Genomic DNA, 23407 nt, shown 5'->3' on the forward strand with positions numbered 1-23407 from the left:
TTCACACTCTTTTCTCCAACTCTTAGAGGCACAAACTATTATTCACATTTTATTAGCGAGGATAAACTGAGGCACAGAACAACTGAAGGAATTACTTAGGTGTCACAGCTATTAGGCAATGGGGACAAGCAAAGTTCATACTTTTATTTGGGGGTTAAAATATTTTAGGTGGTCTGCTAAGTATCTGCAATTACTTTCACCCACTTGATCCCTGCAGCTTCAGCGCTACTGAACTCTTGTTCCTGGCTGGGGCGTGGCGCTGTTAAAAGATCGCTTGCCGGAGGGCGGAACTTTGCTGCTGTCTCAAGGCTTGTAGTGTTCCGAGCTTAGGCGGAGAGAGTGCTGCGCGCCTACTGGCCGACAAGCGAGGGCGGGTCACCAGGCGGAGTCTAAGAGCACGCGCCTAGGTAGCTACGCTCCTATTGGCTCACGGGCGGCGGAGGCGGGGCAGATGGGCGGGGCGCAGTAGAGAGCGCGTACCTAGGCGGCTGAGAGTCTCCGCCCTCATCGAGAGGAGGCGTGGTTTAATGTATCTCAGCCTTAGGGCGGGGCACAGTAGAGATCACGCGCTCCAACTGGCGCCCTCCTATTGGTCGAAGTGGGAGGCGTGGCTCGGCAATGTCCCCGTCTCCCGGGGCGGAGCTTCGGGGGGCGGAGCGCAAGAAGGGGCGGGCAACCCACTTGAGTTCCGCGTGGGGTAGCGGCTGACACCGCAGTGCGTTCGCGCTTGGTATTTCGTACGTACCGCGGGAGCCTGTCAGGAGAAGAATGGCGGCTTCGGGCGAGGCGCGCCGGGTGCTGGTGTACGGCGGCAGGGGCGCGCTGGGCTCGCGCTGCGTACAGGCCTTCCGAGCCCGCAACTGGGTAACGCTGCGGGACGGCCGCACACATGGAGAGGGGGGGGGGGGGGGGATTACCTCCGTGTGCACCCTTGACTAGGCTACACTCGCATGCTCCGGTCTGTTCTAGGCCATAGATGTCGAGGCTTTGCCCTGCAAGGAGCGTGTGGTGTAGGTGCTCCTTAGGCTTCCTCCGGGCCCAGAAGGTCCAGCATGACTCGGGAGTGGGGAGGCAGAAGGGAGACTCTGGAATTGGGCTGCCCGAAGTTATTAGCCCAGTGACCTTGAATTGATTAACGCCCTCTAATCTCAGTTCCCCAGTTAAATAAAATGAGGATAATGTTCTTGTTTACTTTTGGGTCGATCGTGATGGTTCAATGAAATAACAGGTAAAAGCCTTTTAAATGCTAGCTGCCGCCAGTACTGCAGCTAATATTATTACCCGTGTTGCTTTAGCTCTGTTGGATCTGGCAGTCGCAGTCACAAGCCCGCAGCTGCTGACATCTTTGCTTAGTTAAGGATATTTCAACTACTTTGGTTAGTCAGGTGTCGACCGCCAGAGGACAAGTGGGCACGGAGCTGATCTTGGCCCCAGCCTCTTAGCAGGGATCAGCATGGTTCAGCACAGGAGACTTGTCTTAAGAGTCAGCCCTGGGGCTTGGAGCACCTTCCTGAGAGTTTAGTTAGCAGAAGCAGCAGCCTACTACTACAAGGGTCCCCTGGGATCAAGAGAAGGGCCCAGGAGTTTTTTTCTGGCTTCAGTGTGGTACAAAAATAATATCACTATCTGTTTAGAACATAGGAAGACTGGGATGTCGTCCACAATCTGTGAAGATGGAGGGTGGAGACAAAGGCAGCGTTGAAGGTGTGGGCTTTGTCTACCTCAACTGGGCCCTGTACTTCTACCAGTCAGCTTTCTCTGACTCTAACTTCATTGATTCCCCCTCCCCCACTGGTTATCTTTTGTCACATTGACAACCTAGAGTCACCCTGGAAGAGGGAACCTCAGTGGATGAATTGCTCACCTGATTTGCCTGTGGCCATGTCTGTGAGAGCTTATCTTGATGGATAATTGATGTGGGAGGACTTAGCCTGTTATGAATAGCATTATCTCTAGGCAGGCTGGGCCTTGGCTGCATAAGAAGACAGCTGAGCATGAGCCAGGGAGCCAGCTACTAACCAGTGTTCCTCCTTGGCCTTTGCATTGGGTCTGGTGTGCTGATTTACCCTGAATTCTGTTTCCCTTTCCTTCTTGGCACCCTAGGGAGGGCTGGGGTGGAGCCGACTTTGTCTCAGTATTATTCCCCATGGTTTGGGGTATACAGGTAATGAGTGTTGTTGAATGCTGCTGTATTTGCAGCTAAAGATAGATACTGACCTCTGGGGTCTTCAGCCTGAAGGACCCTGGAGGTTTCTGCAGTCAAACTCAGTGATGCTGGGAGTGAGTATCCTCCATCTCATTTTGTTCTTATTCTTACTAACCCCGTTAGTCATTCACCTCCTTTCTTTGATGAAGAAGATTGCCACTTTATGGCTGAGCCAACCTGAGTTGGGCATCTTCCTTGACAGCCCATCTGTCTGCTGCAGAGCTGAGGGGACTTCCATCGGACAACTGGACAGCCGTCCATCTCTATGCACCCAAGAGTTGTGAAGGGTTTTACACTTGAAATGGTTTTATAAAATGAAAAGAATAACACCATGTGGCGTGTGTAGTTTATATTTCAGCATCTGGCATTTGCAAGGATGGCTCATCCAAGCCCCCTACTCCTCCTTATTGTAACCAACTCCTGCATTAGCAGGTTTAAGTATTTGTGGCAGAGATCATAGGCCAGCAAAGTCTTTGGTTCTCGCTGTGGGCTCTTTACAGAGGCTCTTCTGACTTCGGGTGTTTCTAGGTACATGTAGAGTTTGGCCTTGAGAGTCCACCAGGGAAGAGGAAGGAACACAGTGGCTTGGGGTGAAGTGTGGTAGAAGGTGGATCACCCCTGAAGGATGCCTAGGAGATCAGTCGTTACTTCCTTTCTCTAGTGGGTTTTTGTCTACATGGTAAGCATCCAGAAATCTGAGATGCTTCTAAATCTGAAGCTTTTTAAGGACTATGGGATGCCCTAGCTGAGAAGTTTCATGACATGAAACCTGTTGCATGTTCAAGATCATTAAAAGCACTGTGTAAAATTTCCTTTAGATTGCGTATACAATGTAAATGAAATGTGCATACGAAATGTGGATTTTGTGTTTAAACTCTAGTCCTATTCCCAAGATAAGTATATGCAAACGTTTCAGAATCCCAAATTGCAAACTGGAAACATTGTTCGGTCACATGCATTTCGGTTTGAGCCTCTTCACTTTCCTTGTTGCTCTCATTTCTGGGTGTGGCTCTTTTGAGAAGTAACAACTCACTGACTATCACCCCCGAACTGCTTTTCTTGCTCCAGTGGGTTGCCAGCATCGACGTGGTGGAGAATGAAGAGGCCAGTGCCAGTGTCATTGTTAAAATGACAGACTCATTTACGGAGCAGGCTGACCAGGTAATTCTAAAAGGCTCCTCTCTGTGACAGGAGAGGCCCAGGGTATGTTTCTCTGGCTGTGTTCTTTGTCTGCCAATTCCCAAATCCTCCAAGGAAAACTTAGAAAAAGTGAGAAACAAAACTAAAGGCACAAACAAAGATAAATTTTAGGATCCATTTCTGACTAGCTTATTTTGGCATGTTTCCTTGTCTTTACTTTGCATGCTGTGTGTTAACTGCTTTTGCATGTCATATGTTTTATATTGATGGTTAGATTTTTAAAACTTCACCCTTTAGTTGGAATACTTTATTTCATGTAAATGCTTTGTTGATGTGTAATATTTTATTTTGTTGATTGGCTATGGCTTACTTAGTTTCCTCTTTATTGTATACCTCAGTCTTTTTTCTTATTTAAGTTCATTTTTTGTTTGGTTTTACTATTTAACAAAAATAGTATGGCTAGACATCTTTGTATATCTAATATATTTTGAAAAGTGAAGTTAACCTAGTTCAAAGCATAAATACTAATAATATATTATTTTCAGTTATGAAATTATGTGCAAATTGTAAAACAGGGAAACACATAGAATTTTAGAAATATGTAAATAAATAGTAATCCTACCTTTTCCCCCAAGATAGTGCTACTCCCCAGAAGGACCACCATTGCCATCTGGATGGATTTTTTTTTTTTTTTTTTTTTTGGTGGATGTTTTAGTATGAGTATCTTAGAGGTTCTTAAGTGGTCCTCCCTCTGGAGGATCCCTTCTGGAGGACTTAGGGCAGTGTTCCCACCCTCATTCCCAAGGAAATCCCCGCTTCCTTCCCTGTGTGGTATACTGTGTTTTCAGGGACTCTTGGATTGGCAGGCAGGTGGGCTGCTTCACAGTGGGGTCGCTAGGTTTCAGCCAGTAAGTGACATTCAGAGAATCTAGTTAGTGCTAGGGTTAGGGCAGGAGTTCCCTGACACGAATCAGTCTGTAAGTGGGCCTGCCTTGTGCACTCTCTGGTGGTCTCAACACTGGCTGACGATTCATGTTCCTTGGCTCTTTTAAATCACAGATGTGGGAAAGACTGGCAGAGAGTTCCTGGCCTTTGCCTAAGGTCATGCAGGTAGGAGAGTGGCAATAGCTATTAGCCATGGTTTGTGCCCGGGCAGTGGATTTTATGGTTGTGCTCTTACATGCCTCAAATCAATCCCATGGATAAAGCAGTGAAAGCTGAAACTCGGGAGAAGAGCAATGCCTGGGCTTGGAGAGCCGTAGACCTTCCAAGTGTGGGTTCTGCTTTCAGTGTCTCCTCAGTTCTGAAGTAGACGTTCTGACAGCAATGTGGGTTTATTTACTCATTATTATTATTGTTATTATTGTTACTGGAGTGGGGAGAAAGGGTGGCAAATGAATGAATTAGAGTGTTAATGTGGGCGTACATGCTGTAATCGATGTATGGAGGTCAGAGGGCAACTTTGGTAGTTAGTTCTTGCCTTCCACCCCGGGATCCAGGGGTTAAACTAACTAACAGGTCTATACGGGAAGCACTTTTATTTGCTGAACCATCCTGCTAGCCACCATATAGGTTTTTGAATGTTGAAGTTGTCCCCACCTGAGACTTGACTATATAGAATGTGTCAGCCGGGCACAATGTGTTATTTTAATCCTAGCTTTTTAAGATCTTTACTTCCTTTCATCCCATTGTGAGTTTCAGATCAACTCCATGGCACTTGGATTTTACTTTCGAGGTACCAGAAGAGAAAAGTTAATCCTAGCACATGTGAAATTGGCCCCTGGTCAAGCAGGGAGAAGAGATACAGAAGTGAGACTAGAATTGAGTCTAGAAGCTTAAGAGGCTGGAATGTGGAATGAAGCATAGGTTAAAGTCGGATGGTCCGTAGCTGCTGCTTGTTCTGTGCTCCTTTGAAGAGTAGGCAGCATGGCACGGCTCCTGTGCCCATCCAGATGTGGGGAGTTGATGCAGCCTCTGGCAGTCAGGGTCTAGTCAGTGGTTGTCAACCTTCCTAATACTGGGACCCTCTAATGCAGTTCATGTTGTGGTGACCCCCAGCTATAAAATTACTTCGATGCTACTTTATAATTGTAATTTTGCTGCTGTTATGAATCGTAATATCAGTATCTATATTTGACTCCCAAATGGCTCATGACCCACAGGTTGAGAAATACTGGTTTAGGTTCTGGCCTGAGAGACTTGGCTTCTGAAAGAAGGGGAGGGGGCTCCAGGATTGTTCAGGGTCATAGGAGGAAGGTCAACAAATAATGTAGCCAGAGTAGGTAAAAGACACAGGATTCCAGAATCTGCATGAAAGGAAAGTGTTAAGTATGGTTTTTAGGAAAAGCTTGATTTTCACTGGCCGGACATTCCCTTTGAAGGAACAGTTTGAGGCTTCAGAAAAGAAGTAATGGTTCAATGGAGATGTTGTTGGAGAGACTCTGGGTCTTGGTATCAGTTTTCAAAAGATAGAGCATACTGAAAACTTCAGAGGCATTACCTTGGACATTCCAACCAGTAAGAGCCACAGTGTCTGGCCAGCATGGCCTGCATGTCAGACTGTCCTTTTAATAAACGATAATGAGAGTGTATGGATATATTCTCAGGGTTTTAACATTTCAAACGTAGAGACCATTGATTTGTTTTGTTTTTTGTTTTTCTGTTTTTCGAGACAGGGTTTCTCTGTGTAGCTTTGTGCCTTTCCTGGAACTCACTTGGTAGCCCAGGCTGGCCTCAAACTCACAGAGATCCTCCTGCCTCTGCCTCCCAAGTGCTGGGATTAAAGGCATGCACCACCACCGCCTGGTGCTCTTGTGTTTCTTAATGATATTTCTTTGTTAAAGATGTCTTTTTGTGCTGGGCGGTGGTAGCACATGCCTTAAATCCCAGCACTCGGGAGGCAGATGCAGAGGCAGGTGGATCTCTTTGAGTTCGAGGCCAGTCTGGTCTACAGAGTGAGTTCCAGGACAGTCTGGGCTGTTATACAGAGAAAACCTGTCTCAAAATAACGGGGGGGGGGGGGGATGTTTTTGTTTAGAGTTGGGGTGGGGTGAGTGGAATGGAACCTTCTCATATCAGGAGCTTGTGATTCCTGAAGAAGATTTGGAAAGGAACATACCAGAACCTCGCCTGTTTGTCATGAGGCTCTAGTGATTTTCTTAAGCCCCCCCTTTCCTCCCTTTCTTTATGTTTAGATTTCAGGAAGTGCTCATGCCTTTTAGAATCCTCACATAGAGGCTCTCCCTTAGGAAATTCATATTGAAAAGTTGTTGGCGTCACGGTCCAAAATGCATGGAACTTCTTCCATCTAATTTCCCCAGCCAATTGCGAGGTACTTTGTAAACTGGCTTAAAAAGAAGGGAAAGAGAGAACAAGGCCTGCTTCAGCTCACCTTTTGCCTCTTTTGTTTAAGGTCACTGCTGAAGTTGGAAAGCTCCTGGGTGACCAGAAAGTAGACGCGATTCTCTGTGTGGCTGGAGGATGGGCTGGGGGCAATGCCAAATCCAAGTGTGAGTCTTTTTCCGAGTTAATTATTGCTTCTGCTCTGCTCTTTGTCTAGCTGACACAGCTCTGGTCTAGATGAGGCACCAGGCCAGCTGGTTTTCTGTTTGTCTCTTGGGATCCTTGCCACAGCTCTGCCTTTTCATTTGATTCGTGATGATAGCAGTGGGTAATTTGTAGGGATTGACTACTCAACAGTTCTGCGGGCTGGGAAGTCCAGAGCCAAAGTTCGGTGTCTAGTGAGAGTTTTCTTTTAGCATTATCCCATGGAGGAGGGTGGGCTGTGAAGAGAGCCTGAGAACCGGGGAGGTGAGGGGCTGACAGTGTGACATGTGTTACCACCTGTTCTTTCCCAGTCTCTGGAATGGCTAGAGGGCTAACGCAGCTGTGAAATGGTTGCTGTTCCAGCTCTCTTTTACAGACTCTTAAAGGCTCTCATTAACTTCATCTATGAAAATGTAACTCTGTAACAACCCTCTTTATGGCCATAGGGTGATCATTGCATGGATTTTTATCAGGGGTAGAAGCCAGAATAGGGAGAGAAGTCCCTTTTATAAATCTAATGGCCTTCATAAAGTATAACCATTTTTGAAGCCATGTCAGTCTGGTGAGTCTGTTGACCCCAGGTTTATTTGCTAAAATTTATTGGCTGAAATTTTGTCAGTTAGCATGTGAGGGAGCTGAGACCCAGGAGACAGCATGACCTGTGTTTAAACCTGTGCCTCTGACCATTGAGGCCTGTGCTGGTTTTGTTAGACCTCCTTGGTAGACCAGCAGGGCCTGGAGGGCTTCTTGTCCTGCAGGACAGTGTGAGTTGAGCTTGCCTTCTGGGTTCTTCTCTGGGAATGATGAGCCTGCATTTTTTTGTGCTTTCCCCAGCACTCTTTAAAAATTGTGACCTGATGTGGAAGCAGAGTATGTGGACATCTACCATCTCCAGCCACTTGGCCACAAAGCACCTGAAAGAAGGAGGCCTCTTGACCCTGGCTGGGGCCAAAGCTGCCTTGGATGGGACTCCTGGTAAGCCTTCATTTGTGTGCAGTGTGAATTCTCCTGCTAGGGCTACTGCATACGTCTTGGGTTGAGGTGGTGCAGTTCCTTCCTGCCCTCAGGAGCTTTCCTATTGGTTAGGTTTAATTTCTCTTATGCCAGAGTCTTCTTATAGGAACAGTCTTAATCTTCTCATTTGCATTTGTCCCCAGCTCATGGTACTGTAATTTGGCACTCCTTCTGGTTTATGATCTGTGATCAATAGAAGGATAAACAGTAAACCGGATGTAGATTAGTTACCACTCACACCTTACCATTGCATTGTAATTATGGGCCCCAGGGAAATATTTTGGCAGGCAGATTCTTAACCCTGATTCTCTGGTCAAATGTCTGCCACAGTTTCTTTAATTGTAAAACAATGACAATAACTTAAGAGCATCTACAGAGTTGTTGACACATAGATAGTGCCTACCAAATGGTGGGTCTTACTGTACTCATATCATATTGTTATATATACTTTCCACTTCACATTTGTTTTTGTTGAATCATGCTGTAGGCATCATTGTTACCTTTTTAATTCATTGGTTAGAAAAACAAAATTTAGAGAGTTAAATAAATTGTCCAGATTTATTTAATGAATCCGTAGTGAATATACTTTGAACCAAACCCCTGATCAGTTCTATTTTTATTTTTTTTTGGTTTTTTGAGACAGGGTTTCCCAGTGTAGCTTTGCCCCTTTTCCTGGAACTCCCTTGGTAGCCCAGGCTGGCCTCGAACTCAGAGAGATCCACCTGGCTCTGCCTCCTGAGTGCTGGGATTAAAGGCGTGCGCCCCTGCTGCCTGGCCCCTGATTAGTTCTAAATTGTGAGCTGTTTCCTTTCCACCATGAAGACCCTTTCTTTTGCATTTCTTATTCCCTGTATTCTTTTGCTGGGTCTGCCATGCTTTGGCTTACTCAATTAATAGACACATGTTTCCTAACGATTCTAGAGGCGAGATGTCTAAGATCTGGATGTTGGTGTGGTTGGTTTTGGGACCTTACTCATTGACTTGTAGATGGCTGCCTTCTTGTATCCTAGATGATCATCCTTCTGTTTGTCCTAACTTCTACCCCTGAGAAGCACATTGGTCCTTCTAGATCAGGGTTGCACCCTAATGACCTAATTTTAACTTAATTACCACTTTAAAGACCTTGTCTCTAAATACAGTAACTTTCTGAATTATAGGGAGATTTTGACAACATATAAATTTGGAGAGCGGGAGTGCATTTTATATCATACATTCATTTAGGGCCAGGGCTAAAAGGGACTTAAGTAAGGGGCACAGAGGGTGGGCACTAAGTCTCATGTGTACTCTCTGGCTTTAAGAGGTATGCTTCTTTGAATGTGAGTGGTAGAGATCTTAGGGCACCTTCCCAGTTTTATGTAACTCACTGAACCGTGAGGCTCTTGCTAATTAGTAATTTCTTGCCGCTCATTGCATTTCGGAGAGCATAAGAGCTAACAGGTCTGTAACTGTTGCAATAATTAAAGCTGTGTAAATGTTAGATGTCTGTCTGGTTCAGAGCTGGTTCTTATTAAAGGCGACATAGGGCAGAGGCACTAGAAAGTAAATAGAGAAATGAGTAATAGGTTGACATTTCAAAAACAAAACCCCAGCATTGAAAGACTCATTTTTTAAAGGACAAAGCAGGCTCCCGTTTCCTTTGGTTCACAAGTACAGATGGTTCCACATGATGGTTCATCTTAATGATCCTTCTGCTCTGCAGCCATTCTGTGCTGTGGTTGGAAGCCACTCTTGAGGGACTATATGATCATGTTATAATTTGGAAGAAAGTGTCCAGCGTAGTTGTATGCACTTTTTTATATTTTGCAAATGATCTCTTATCTGTGCTGTTCTGTTGAATTAAGCCATGGGTTGCTGGTTGCTCATTTCTTTCCTTCTAAAGCTTTTCGGCCTTCACAGTGCTGGAATGAAAAGGTAGAGAGCGCCCTGTACTTCACTGAGTTGTATTTTTAAACCACCATTGGCTTAGGTGAAGGATGGTGAAATACTCCTCCTAAGTAGCTTCTTGAGACCTTGACCCTCTTTGGCAATCCGCGTTGTTGCTGAAGCTGGTCAGTGATTGGTCCTGGGACTGGGCTGTGAATCCCACCTCCCTGGACTCAGGTTGCCTCTCAGCTATTGAGCTTGTAGGCCTTCCATGACAGTTAGCAGAGCCTCAGTGAGTTGTGGGGGGAGAGGAAGCCTGAGGCAGCCTATGTGCTAATGTCAAGATGTGCTCAAGTGGTATGCCCTGAATATGTGCAGCTGTTAATGCACATTACACCTTGCTCAATTACTGTCTAAGCAGATGTCCTGGACAACTAAAGGCAGAAAATGAGAGAGCAGAGAAGATTCTGTGGAGGAGCAGATGTGACCAAGAGCCCAGAGTCTATTGAGTAGAACTTAATTAAGGGAGAAAATTGATGGCAGTGTATTATTTTTATTCATGTACTTTTTATTAGCTTGTTTTAACCAGTGTGTGTAGGAAACATTCACACGGTGCTTTAAGGGACACATTTAATAGACTGTCAAGTGCCTGATCCCTACAGCACTCCCTAGGTACAGTCGGTCACAGATCTCAGACATCCTTTTGGAAGTATTCTGTGTGTGTTCTTGTGGGCATCCACACCATACTACTGTTTCCATTCAAATATTTGTATATTAGAGAGGGCTTCATCCTATGTAGCCTGGAATGAAGTTGAACTTACACTCCAATTGCTAGGATGGCAGGTGTGTGCCACCATGACGGTCACATTCATATGAATAAAAAAAAATGTATTGAGGGTTGGGGAGAGGGGCTTTGTGGGTAAAGGCACTTGCCACCAAGCCTGATGACCTGAATTTGATCCCTGGGACTCACATGGTGGATGGAGAGAAACAACTTCCACAAGCTAGCCTCTGATTCAAGCTATCTTTTGATTTTCCATACATGTGCTGTGGTATGTACACACATGCCCAATCACACATACATGCATACATACAAAATAAATAAACAAACAAATAAATAAATGTAATTTTAAAAATGTATTGAATACCTCCTTCTGAGGCTGGGCATGGTAGCTCATGCCAATAGTCCATAGGCAGAGGTAGAGTTGCTGTAAGTTTGAGGCCAAGCCTAGTCTATGTGGCTGGTTCTTGTCTAGCCAGGGCTATATAATAAGAACCTGTCTCAAAAAACAGAGGCTGGAGAAATGGTTCAGTGGTTTAAGCACATGATGCTCTTGCAGAGGACCCGAGTTGGGTTCCCATCACTCACATCAGGAAGCACACAACCACCTCTAACCCCAGTTCCAGGGGAATTGATGCCTCGGGGCTCCAGGGCTACCCTGACTCATGTGTAGTGATGGCTGTGGCTGGGAGGGCTACTTATTTTCCTTCACTCACAGTGCTGAGGAATCATTGCATGTCCTTAGCCATGACCTTCAACTTGGATCCTGGGTTTCACCTTGGAGTCAGGGAGCTGCCTTGCATTTTCATATGCCTAGCACTGAATCTGGGGATTTATGGTCAGAGGAGGCTCAATGACAGATGATGGTTAAGTGGAGATTTGGTGCCTAGAAGCAAGGAATCCTTTTTAAGCACTAGCTAGTTTTTTCAGGCAGCAGAATGATGGTGATGGGTATGAAGATCATAGAGAAATAATGTCAAGGTCAGGGTTGTAACAGACAGCTATGTCAGAACACACAGTCTGCTGCTCTGCATGTTGGATAAGGAAGGGAATGCCCCCGATGGACAGTCGATTTCTGCTCCACAGTGTGAATAACTGCACTAGTGAAGATGCCGGGAGCAGTGAGGAACATGGAGGGAGAGTGGGAAAACACCTTCCTTTATGCTCCTGGGCAAGCAGCTGAGTCAAGCCAGTCCTATGCCAAGCCATGTCCTCATCAGCTCAGCAGTCCCTCACACCACCTGACCTCTGTGGCCTCCCTGGCTTTTCCTGGCTGATTTCTGGTCCTCAGTGCAGCCTCGTTGATGGGTTGGGTGTACACGTGAACAGGCAAGGCTAGAGAATCTGTGACCATTACAGTCATCCGGAAAACAGGTGTGAGAGCCCCACTTTTGAAGTGCCCAGTCTAGGACCTTTTGTTCTTCTCCATGCCACCTGAAGAAGCGGAATACCTGTTGACATGAGGGCCCTTTAAAAACCAGCGTTCGTGGGAACTGGCCAGAGGCCACACCCGTGCCCACCCGTCCCGTCACCTTTCTCTGGTTGCTGTTATTTTGGTAGGGCTAGTGAGGGTGCCCGGCTTGGAGGATGCCAGGTATGGCTGTGGCTAGTCTTAAGGGACCAGAGAGTGGAGGAGATTGCACCTAATGTCTGTGTAACCAACTGTTTTCTTCACTTTCCCAGGGATGATCGGCTACGGCATGGCCAAGGGCGCCGTCCATCAGCTCTGCCAGAGCCTTGCGGGGAAGAACAGTGGCATGCCCCCCGGGGCTGCTGCCATTGCTGTGCTCCCGTAGGTGCTCAGGAGGTCCCATCGCTCATACCCTGCCCGCTGCTGAGTGTCGACATTCGTTTTGAGACTCTTTTTCTGTCGTGCTTTGAGTGTGTGTTACCAAAGGCCCTTAAGCGCCTGCCTTACTATATTCCTATTACTGTACACAGTGCCCTAGACTAGGTATTTTATAAGCCACAGGATTGTACTGGTCACAGTTATATGGATTGGAAAGTCCAGGTTGGTGTCTGCTGAGAGCTTGTTCCTGTAGATCAGTGGTTCTCGACCTTCCTAGTGCTTGGACCCTTTAATATAGTTCTCATGTTGTGCTGGTCCCCAACCATACTTTTTTGTTGCTACTTCATAACTGTAGTTTTGCTACTGTTATGAATCATAATGAAAATATCTGTATTTTCTGATCAGTTTTCACAGGGTTTTAGATGACCCCTGTGAAATGGTTGTTTAGTTCCCAAAGGGTTTCTACCCACAGGTTGAGAACTGCTGCTGTAGATGGTACCTTTTCTGCTATCATATGGTAGAAGGACAAACAGGCTTCCTCAGCCCCCTTCTGTAAGTATCCCAGTCCATCTGTGGGGCCACACCCCCGACCTGTTATCTCCTAAAGGCCTTACCCCTGTTACACTGCAGGCTGGGTCTCAGCCTAGGACTCTGGGCTGGGAGATACATCAGCCCGTGACAGTTTTTCAGGGTTTTGATGGTCATGGTCTGTCTTGAGGGATGTGCCTATCTTTTTTGCCTCTTTTATGCTTTCTTTTCTTCTCTGCTCCTACTTTTAAAGTGTCTTCATACTTTATTTTACTTTATATAGTTTTTTTCTGTTTCTACATTGTTAAAAAGCCAGTGTGTGTGTGCATGTGTGTGTTTGTGTAGCCAGGCATGGGCAGCAGTGTGGGAGAAATTAGGTAGGAGATCATGGGAATCTATGGGTGCATTTCTAGCTGACCAGGAAGCAAATCCCTACTTAGCTGTCCAAGGCAGAAGTTGCTGCTTTGGACATGGCATGTTCTTTCTCAATGCCTCTTGCTTCCTTCCGGTTTGTGGAGGGCCCTGGGGCAGCTCAGGGGCTAGCTAGCTTTCCAGTCTTTCAATTATGAGGTTTTATGACTGAGCTGCCTCTCTGCTTTCTGACTGATGTCTGAGGCCCAAATGTTTTGTACCATTTTGTATTCTCTTCTTGAAAATCCTAAGTTTCTTGGTAGGCAGCCATATGCTTAAAAATAATAACTTTACAATTTTGATATTTTGAGGAATATTATTTCACATAAATCCTTAGAAATCTTAGAAATGAGCCGCATTTTAGAGTGTACCCACAGACTTAATAAAGTACTTGCCTTTGATAAAGGCTGTATTTGACGTAAAGGTAAAATGTGACTCTCCCTGTTTTGTTCTTGTCTGCCCTAGTGTGAGTCACAAAGAGCCTTATTGGATTTCCCTCAGATGTGATTTTTGTTAATGTGGAAAGCTTGCTGGTCTCTGATTATCCTGTCTGATCTCTCCATGTAAATGTCGTGCTCAGTACCAGAGGCTCCCAGTGCTGATGCTGTGTTTGTCTTTTCATGGTCAAGAACCAGACTCCTGTTATTACAAAGACGATGCCCAAATGACACACTTATCTCTACGCTGCAGGGTTACCCTGGATACTCCAATGAACAGGAAATCAATGCCTGAGGCTGACTTCAGCTCCTGGACACCCTTAGAGTTCCTGGTTGAGTGAGTATCACAGGAGGGGTGGTGACTAAACAGCCTCCATTCTCTGTCCCCTGCCCTTTGGGGACTCTCAGTGATCCTGGGTAAGGTTCTGGGGCTCTGAGGTCCTGAGGCACCTGGATTTGGAGAAGAGCAATTGTGTGGAGGGATTAATAGCCCCGATATGAGTCCTGACTCCTTTTCTTCTCCCTGTCTGACCGAAGTGAGCGTATTTGCCAACTGCCCTAGGACACAGATGGTTGCCTGTGTGTAATGAGGTCCATGGTGACGGTGTAGAGAATGAAACATTGGGGTGTGTGTTAAATACTTGACAGTGTGGCTGACCCATAGCACGTGTTCAGTAATCCCCATCTCCTGGTTACAAATCGGCAAGGTATCCAGGAATAACTCTAAGGCAGGAAGACAGGAAGTCTCAGTCATATATCTCAGTCATGCTGACCTACATATATATATATATATATATATAGTCTTCATTTACAAAATCCTAGTCAGCTGTCAGTGAACCTGGAGACAGTTTGAAAGCTCACTGGAGAAGGAGTTGGGTTTACTGTTTGGCGTTTCTTTTATTCGATTCCGTAAAGCCTTCTATTAAGTAAGTCTGGGTTCAGTGGATACCTACCACAGCCAGGTGTTGTCTTGGCATGGGATGGCTAGGTCACAAGTCCCTTCCCCATAGTACCAATGTCATAGCTGCTTTGATGGCTGCAGTGCGTGGTTGTTTCTGACCTAATGTTAGAACTCATTTAAATTAAATGGAGAAACCTTGTATTTATGTTTGAAACAAGTACACACATAGTGCTAGTTATGTGCTAGGCACTATTTTAAATACTTCCTATTATCTGTGTGTGTGAGTGCGTTGGAAGTCAGAGGTGATTGCCATCAGGTGTCTCCTTTAACGATGTGTTTTATTTTTAATTATGTATATGTGTTTGTGTCTGATTGTGGGTATGTGCCCATGAGTGCAGGTGTTGGAAGAGGCCACAGGCTTGAGGTCCCTGGAGCTGGAGTTATAGAGGGTTGTGAGCTGCCTGATGTGCATGCTGGGAACTCAAGTCCTCTACAAAAACAGTATGCATTCTTAACCACTGAGACATCTATCTCTATCCCTTCCACCTCACTTTATGAGACAGTCTCTCACTGAACTGGAAACTCACTGTTTCTCCCATACTGGCTGACACACAAACACCAGAGAGCTTCTCGCCTCTGCCTCCCCAGCGCTGGGATTATAGGCATGTATAGCTGTGCCTGGCTTTTTTTTAATGTCAGTTCTGGAGATCTAACTTAGAGCTCCATGCTTTTGTGACAAGTGCTTTACTGAGTGAGCTATCTCCTCAGCTCATGCATCCTGTTACTTTAGTTGACCCTCCTAGAAAATTATTTTTATGTGACTTGAGTATCCTGCCTAAAGACTATCAAACCTAGGCTCTTATTTAGGCAGTATGGTGGCGGGCCTGTGGGCCTGCTAACCACACAGTGAGCTGGGAGTCATGCTTTAATACTTGATTGAAAAAGGGAGTTCCAGAAGACACCATGATTTGATTTGTGATTGCTTTTACATTTCTCTTTAAAGGCCAATGTTCTCACAATGTTTGAGTGACATATTAACCTAGAATCTAGACTCTGGACCCAACATTGAGGCTCCTGGGTCTGAATTCATGCCCATGCACATGTCCCCTAACAAGGGTTGTCAGACACCCTTTCCTCTAGCACTTGAAACTCACTTGACAAGTTAGAGTGAAGTTTGTTTGAAATGCTTGTGAGTACCTGACTTTCTTTACCTGCAATGGTAAGCATGTCTTCTCTGTCATCCACTCCACACTGCTGGAGAGGCCAAAGGCCAAAGGCAAGACAGGCAAGTGATGAATACGGAAACCCTTTGTCTCTCTCAAAGACATCCAGCTCAACTCTAGTCCAGAGATGGGACCATGACCAGTGACAGTATTGTTTTAGCAATGCTTTGGGTTTTAAGACTATACACTTTCTTGGCTTGTACAATATCCAGAGAAGGAGCCTGAGTGTCTGACTATCAAGTCTAGTCCATAGGGTTGCACATTGGGACCACAGAGCATCCTAAGAGCTGAGTGCTTTGCAGGTAGAGGACTGAAATCCTGGCAGTGGATCCTCAGGTGGATGGTACTCAAGGGTACTCAAATGCTTCACTGTTAGACGCTGTTACCTGCTTGTTGCTGTTTCTTGGAAATTTTGCGCCTTTTTTCTCCCTGGTTTTGAAACTTCATTTGTTCCATGGAGGGTTAGGTACCCCTCTCCACAAACAGCTAATTGTTGTAAGTCCTAATATATTCTACTACAACAGCCTGCTTTTTATATCTTGCCTTGGGTACTCCATACATGTTTGCTAAAATTAAAGAAGGAATTTGTGTTCTTCTAAACTTGAGAAGGAATAAAGCATAAGCTGGGTTTTTTTTTTTTTTTTTTTTTATCTGTGGGTTCTCATGCACCAATTCAGCCAACTTCACATCAAAACCACTGAAAGAAATGCTTCTGTACTAAGTAGGTGGAGACCCCCCCCCTTGTTGTTATTTCCTAAAGACAGTGCAGTTTTAACAGTTGCTTATTAGGTGGGATGTGTGGTGTGAGTTACTGTCAGTAGTCTGGGGGGGTGATTTGGGGAATATATGAAGAATGTGTGTGGGTTACATGCAGATAGCATGCCCCTTACTTAAAGGGTCTGAGTGACCTTCTTGGATGTTGAGGTCCTTGGCAGTCTAGGAAACTAGACCTCCATAGGTACTCAGGGATGCCTGTATGGTACATTTATCTGTCTCTTACAGTTAATTATCTAAAATCCATTTTATTAGTTAAACTCATACCACTGTGTTGTGAAGCATTTGACCACGTAGAAAAGGACAAAAGTGAAAGCTATGATTACATTAGTTCCTGGTCAGGCACTGAGCTCTTTGGGGACCTGTTTATATATTCCTGATGTCTAGTGACTTTCTCATAGCTCCCCCCAGAAACCACCTTTCACACCCAAGGCCACCAGTATTAATATTAGCATGAACCCAGAATTTTGCTTTAAGAATGTAAAATATCTTTTCTTATTCTAGAACCTTCCATGACTGGATCACTGGGAATAAACGGCCGAACTCAGGAAGCCTAATCCAGGTGGTAACCACAGAAGGGAAGACAGAGCTTACTCCAGCGTATTTTTAAGCCTCATCTCAGTGCCTGGGAGAACTCTCCCGAAACATCACTAACCTGTGTGTGGCTGCATCTGGCCCCATGTTTTCTGTATTCCTGTTGGCGGTACAAGATAACCAGTCCTGTTTGTCTTTTTCATAGTTTTCCTTTGCTGTCCTGGGATGGTATGGTGTTTATGGGAAATGAGCAAAGAGGCCTGTAGGTAGCACTGTCAGTGCCGAGGGCCCAGGGAGGTGTGGGGGCAGCCTGCGTCACAGCATCCTGGATTGCTTTGGAGACCCTCAATGCTCCTCTCATTTGTTGGCATTTGGGCACTTGAAAGTCCAGCCTGTTTTTGAATTCCATGTTGGTGCCATAGAGGTGATTTTTTGTGGCCTGAAATTGAACTGCCTTGAAAATTCTTTTGTGATGTAAGCAAACGTAGCCGACTGTCACAATATCTTTTTGTGTCCTAGCCTAAGCTAAGTGTGCAGGAGAACCACTTGTGAATATTTGGGATGTTCTTCCTAATAAACACACTTCATGTCTTGTGTTGTCTTTTTTACTCCAGTCCTGACTTACATACAGTGGTCCTAGGAAAGTGGAACCCTGAGGTACGGGGTCTCCTGGTGTCTTACAAGAGGGTAGAGTTGGTCTGAGACAAGCATTTTCTGCGTGGGAACACAGGCTCCAGCCTGCCATGTGTGTAGAGGCTGGGATGGCTCTGTGAGGCCAGAAGCAGCTCTCCAGGTGACTTATTCACACTGTTCTGGCTAAGGAGTTGTGATGTAATCCAGTCTGGTCAATTTATAGCTGGGGAAACTGAGGCCTAGAGAGATAATTAGCATCATCATTGCTGCTAGCACTTGTATAAGGCCAGAACCCATCACCAGATGGTCGCCAGTTATAAAGACCTCCAGTTTGCTTTCTCTTTTCATGAAATGACATACCACCAGCCATTTGAAGGCAAGGGCTTCAGCTTTTGGGACACAACTCTGGGGTACAGCCAGCACCTCTAGTTCCAAGTATTTTCGTTGGCAAAGTCAAATCCAGGGCTCTTAAGCAGTTCTCAGTGCTCCCTCCCTCTGGCCCCTGCCACCACTCACCTGCGTTCTGTTTCAGTGGATTTTTCTCTTCTGGGTATTTCATAGCACCTGACATCTTATGTTTGGCTCACACATGGCATGGTCTCTGCACCCTCCCTCTCTAGATTGTGTATGAGTACATGTCTCTTGGTGATGAGGAGTAAGAGTACATGTCTCTTGGTGATGAGGAGTAAGAGTCCCTTGTATCAATAGGCATTTTGTTCATCCGGTTGACACGCGGATACACTCTTGTGCTCTCCCCTTTGGGCTGTTGTAATTAATACTGTAAACATATTCAGGTGCTTGCATGTCTGTCTTCAGCCAGTACAGGCAATCAAGGGTGACTAGAGCAGCGAGGAAATAAGCTGGTAACTGGCTCCGAAGTTATGTGAAGAATATCAAGGGTCAAGTTTGCTAATATGTAGAGGGGGGCTGAAGAGATGGCTCAGCGGTTAAGAGCACTGGCTGCTCTTTTCAGAGGACCTGGGTTTGATTCCCAGCATTCACATGGTGCCTCACAACTACCAGGAACTCCACTTCTAGGGGGTCTGATGCCTTCTGTGGCCATCAGGTACACATGGTGCACAGATGTACATGCTGACAAAAACACCCATACACATAAAAGTGAACTTAAAAAAAAAGTAATATAGACGTAGACGACATTAGTCCATCCATCTTGTGCTACTGCAGTGGAAATACTGGAGGCTGGTAACTAAAAAAAAAGGGTTCACGTTGCTTGTGTTTACTGGAGAGTGAGTAACTATAAAGAAAATAGGTTTATGCTGCTCACATTTCAAGAGGTTCAAGGACCCACATGTGATGAGGGGTTAAGCTTTAGCAATAGCAGACACATGGGAGACAGGCAGGGAGGCCAGAGAAAGGCTGCAGTGTCCTGAGGCTAAAGAGCATGTGGCAAGGAGAGCTGGACGGTGATGTTAAATGCTGCTGAGAAGAAAAATGAAAGCTGAGGACTAGCTGCTGGCCACCGGCACTGTGATCTGGAAGAGAGGCTTCAGTAGAGTTGTTGGCGTGGGAGGAGTGAGCCTCAGTATGGGTGGAGAGGAATTGCTGTACAGACACCGCTAACTCATACCTGGTGGAGTCTCGTGAGCTTAGTTCTTGAATATAATCTAGAAGGGTCTGCCAGGTTTTGGCTCTGCTTTGTTCTCATAGGTAGGCTCCATTGCTAAAGTTTGTTGAGGAGCTGGTCTGATACATGGACTTTGAATTCTGGCTTCTTGGGTTTTCAGGCTCCCTCAGCTTGTCTGGACTGTGTGTCCCTAGGTGCTCGTTTTCAGCCACATTGTTCTCAAAATGGGTTCTGCTGGCTGGGAGGTCAGCCTGCATGTTTCTGGAAGCTGGGCTTGTTCACTGCTTCTGGGAATAATCAGAGCTGCATGGCACGGCTGGAGAGTGCTGGGAAGGCAGCCTGTTGTGGTCTGTTCCAGTAAGCAGTTGAGACCTTTTCTTTGCAGTTTTGAGCTTGAGTTCACCTCACCCACAGCAGTGGGCTAGAGAAACACTTAGCAGTTAGTGGACATTTGACTTCCTTTAGCCTTTTGGCCATTAGGAAGTTGTGCTATGAGTGTTCATGGGTGATCTTATTTGTATGTTTTCATTTTGTTGCATATATGCCAATGAATATCATTTCTGAATATGAGATGGTTAAGTCTGTGTTTATTTTTGCAGTTGCCACACTGTTTTCCAAACCAGCGCAACCATTTGACTTTTCCATTGGAAATGCAAAATGGTTCCGGTTGCACCACACACTAGACTTAACATGTTACTGTCTGTCATTTTGGTTATGGCTGTTCTAGTGGCTATCATATATTCTCTCACTGTGCTTTTGATTTGTATTCCCCTCACTGATGATACTATCTTTTCATGTGCTTGGTGGCCATTTGTATGTATTCTTTGGTGAAATGTCTGTTTTGCTCCTTTGCCCATTTTCAATTATGTTACTTCTTATTGTATAAAAATCAGGAGCTGGGGTGGGAGGCCTGGTGGAAGATGGAGCGAGAGGGGTGGAGGTGAAGAGTCCTGCTCCAGGTACATCTCAAGGGCAATGACTCAAGGGCAGTGAGTCCTGCCGTGGTGGTGTCCCTGTAGACCCCACTTCTACTGACCAGCCCCTGCATCGGGATCAGCCTCTGGTGTGTCTACTCTTCCTTCTGACTCTCAGCCATGAGGTAGTGGGGGCTTCTGACCATGGCTAAATGTGGTTATACAATCTCATATGGATTCTAGATTTTTCCATTACTAATATGACTCACTCACAGTAAATTCTGCTGGCATGTGTTCAGGCTGGTCAGTGAAATAAGAATGTTAATATCCCCTGTCTGGGGGCTCTGGGTTAATTTCTGGAAAGAGGATTGTGGGCAGATGATTTTCTAGAATATTCTTAGCATTAACAGATCATCTGGGGTGGGGCCTAAGGACACTCCTGGGTTAAATGAGTTCCTTTCCTAAATTTCTCAAGAAGCCAGAGTCTATCCTTTAATTTCCTCAGGTTTCTGGATGTATTGTTTATTTCTGGAGGAATTATATACTATATATTTTTTTCCAAATTATTTTTGTCCCTGGATAGGTAATAAGAGCTGTGAATCAAAATGAAAGAAAAACCAGTGTTCCATCTCATCAGTTACCCTAGAACCATGCACTGGAACAGTAAGGTAGCAGTAGTTAGAGCTGCCAGGTTAGGGTGGTTTGTATTTCAGTGCATGTGCGAAGGCCATTTCACAGAACTTCTTCTGGAAGTAATCCAGTGGTCTTCATCAGTACTCTGAAAACTTCACATCATCTGAGCTAATAATCCCACTAAATGCTAGGTAAGAACCAGATTCCAGGACAGAAACTGGTCACAGATGCAATTCCTATGTTCTACATTGCTGAAGTCTTGGAAGTAACCCTGAAGATCCACAGTCAAATGGTGTTAAATAATCACCACATTAACATTTTTCCAACATTTACCTGTTGTGGCCACGATCTCCTTTGTGAGCCTCCAGTAGTCCTCACAACTCCATGGAGGAGACTGTTCCTCTGCCTGTTTTGCTGAGGAGAGTATGCGTAGAGAATGACTGGCCTGACATCACACACTACGATGTAGCAAAAGCTACCAACTGGATGGGCTTTCAGGGCGCTGCACTCTATCAGGCTGCAAATAAGCGGTGCAATTAATTAGCACAACTGTGCTAATAATAAACACGATGGTGCTATTAAAAATCTCAGTTTGAAGGAGAAATAGATGAGACCCATATGAGCAAACTAGGGGTGAGGGGGATAATGGAGGGCAAGGGATGGGGATGAGAACATAGGGGAATGGGAGGTTCGAGCTGGAACAGGGACAGAGTGGGAGAGCGAGGAAAGAGAATAACATGATAAATGAAGTCATCATGGGAACAGGGAGAAACATGGTGCTAGGGAAGTTCCCAGGAATCCACAAGGATGACCCCACCTTAGACTACTGGCAATAGTCGAGAGGGTGCCTGAATTGATCTACTCCGGTAATCAGATTAGTGAATACCCTAACTATTATCATAGAGCCTTCATCTAGTAACTGATGGAAGCAGATGCAGAGATTCTAGGCTAAGCTCCAGGAATCCAGTCAATGAGAGAGGAAGGATTCTATGAGCAGGGGACATTGAGACCATGATGGGAAAATGTACAAGAGATGGCCAGCCAAACTAGTGGAAATGCACCAACTGTGGACCAATAGCTGTGGAGCCCCCATGGGACTGGACTAGGTCCTCTGGATAGGTGAGACAGTTGTTTAGCTTGAACTGTTTAGGGAGCCCCTCAGGCAATGGGTTTGGGATCCAACCCTGGTGCATGAGCTGGCTTTTTGGAGCCCAGTGCCTATGGTGGGACACCTTGTACAGCCTTGGTGCAGGGGGGAGGGGCTTGGACCTGCCTCAACTGAATGCACCATGGGAGGGGAGTTACCTTGTCACAGGAGGGAATGGGGGTAGGTTGGGGGGGTAAGGCTGGGGGATCAGGAGGAGGGAGGAGAGGGGGAACTGTGGTTGGTATGTAAAAAGAATAGAAAATTTCTTAATAATAAAAAAAAAACAGTTTGAAATAATCCTCAAGTGATATGAGAAAGTCTTCAAGCATAATGTTGTATGATGCATATGTGGTAAGTGATGTCATCTTAATTACATTAAAACATGTTATCATGAAGACACAGTTTTGAAGATTTCACCATCACTGAAACCATTGCTGTCCTGTTATGGCTAGTGTGTCAGGGTTTAACTGGCAGTGTTCTGAGAATCGGTGAGTCTATAACATAATTGTGAAATAATGTGTATGCATTGGTAGAAAAAGCTAGATGGAAATGTACCAATATCAACTAGAGGTAGGAGGTCTTTATAATTATTTTTTATTACATGCCTGTCTGTGAGTGCATATTAAGTGAGTGCAGTGTCTGCAGAGGCCAGAAGAGGGCACCAGATCACTCTGGAGCCGGAGTTACAGACAGAAGAGAGCAGGAATCTACTTGAGTTCTTTGTACCCCAGTGCTCTCACCTGCTGAGCCACCTCTCCTGCCCTGGTGGAGGTTCTTTAAGCTTATACATGTGAGTTGATCCTCAGTACTGCCTTCTTCGTTTAGTTGCTCCTCATTTAGTTAATTATTTGTCTTCATTTGGTGTAGTGTCCATCTTTCCCGTTAGCTGATGAGCCAACAGCAGACCTTGTTTATTTTATGAAACTCTGCACCCTGCTGTTAAGTTTTGGATGATCTAGCCAAGCGGCTGGCAGGCCAGGTGCCATGAGTGCTGATTGATTGATGACACTGTCTTTCCTTCACGTGTGGGTCTCAGGAACGATGATGACACACAGTGACTCCTGTGTATCAGGTACCGTGCTAACTCCTCACACCATTTGCTCCATTCTCACCATGGCCCTACTGTATAGGCACTGTTAACTCCCCATTTTACAGATGGAAAGACAGGTACAATGAGGGGCAGCCACTTACCTAGCATGTACCCATGACTGGCAAAACCTACCCTTAGTAGGACAATTTCATATTCTCTCTACCAGGCTTTCTGGAGTTTTCCCTTCGAGGAGTCCTTTGGGCTGGGGGACACTGAACGGCTTCAACTCCATGCAGAAGTTTAAAAAGCTGACAGGGA

General features: G+C 45.5%; 1 protein-coding gene across 2 annotated transcripts; it reads left to right on the forward strand.

Moving 5' to 3' along the window:
* The first annotated feature begins 655 nt into the window (after positions 1–655).
* Qdpr (quinoid dihydropteridine reductase) lies at positions 656–17741 on the forward strand. 2 transcript variants are annotated; one of them, XM_036200589.1, is made up of 7 exons: positions 656–864; positions 3275–3367; positions 6759–6855; positions 7727–7867; positions 12234–12342; positions 13969–14052; positions 17118–17741. In XM_036200589.1, exons 1-7 carry the CDS (start codon positions 769–771, stop codon positions 17221–17223), a joined length of 726 nt encoding a protein of 241 aa, XP_036056482.1. In that variant the 5' UTR covers positions 656–768; the 3' UTR covers positions 17224–17741. The 2 variants fall into 2 exon arrangements, with proteins under 2 accessions (XP_036056482.1, XP_036056481.1); XM_036200588.1 differs by lacking the exon at positions 656–864 and adding an exon at positions 1904–2280.
* The last annotated feature ends 5666 nt before the right edge of the window (positions 17742–23407 follow it).

The sequence above is a fragment of the Onychomys torridus genome, chromosome 10, assembly GCF_903995425.1.
Source record: "Onychomys torridus chromosome 10, mOncTor1.1, whole genome shotgun sequence".
NCBI lineage: Eukaryota > Metazoa > Chordata > Mammalia > Rodentia > Cricetidae > Onychomys > Onychomys torridus.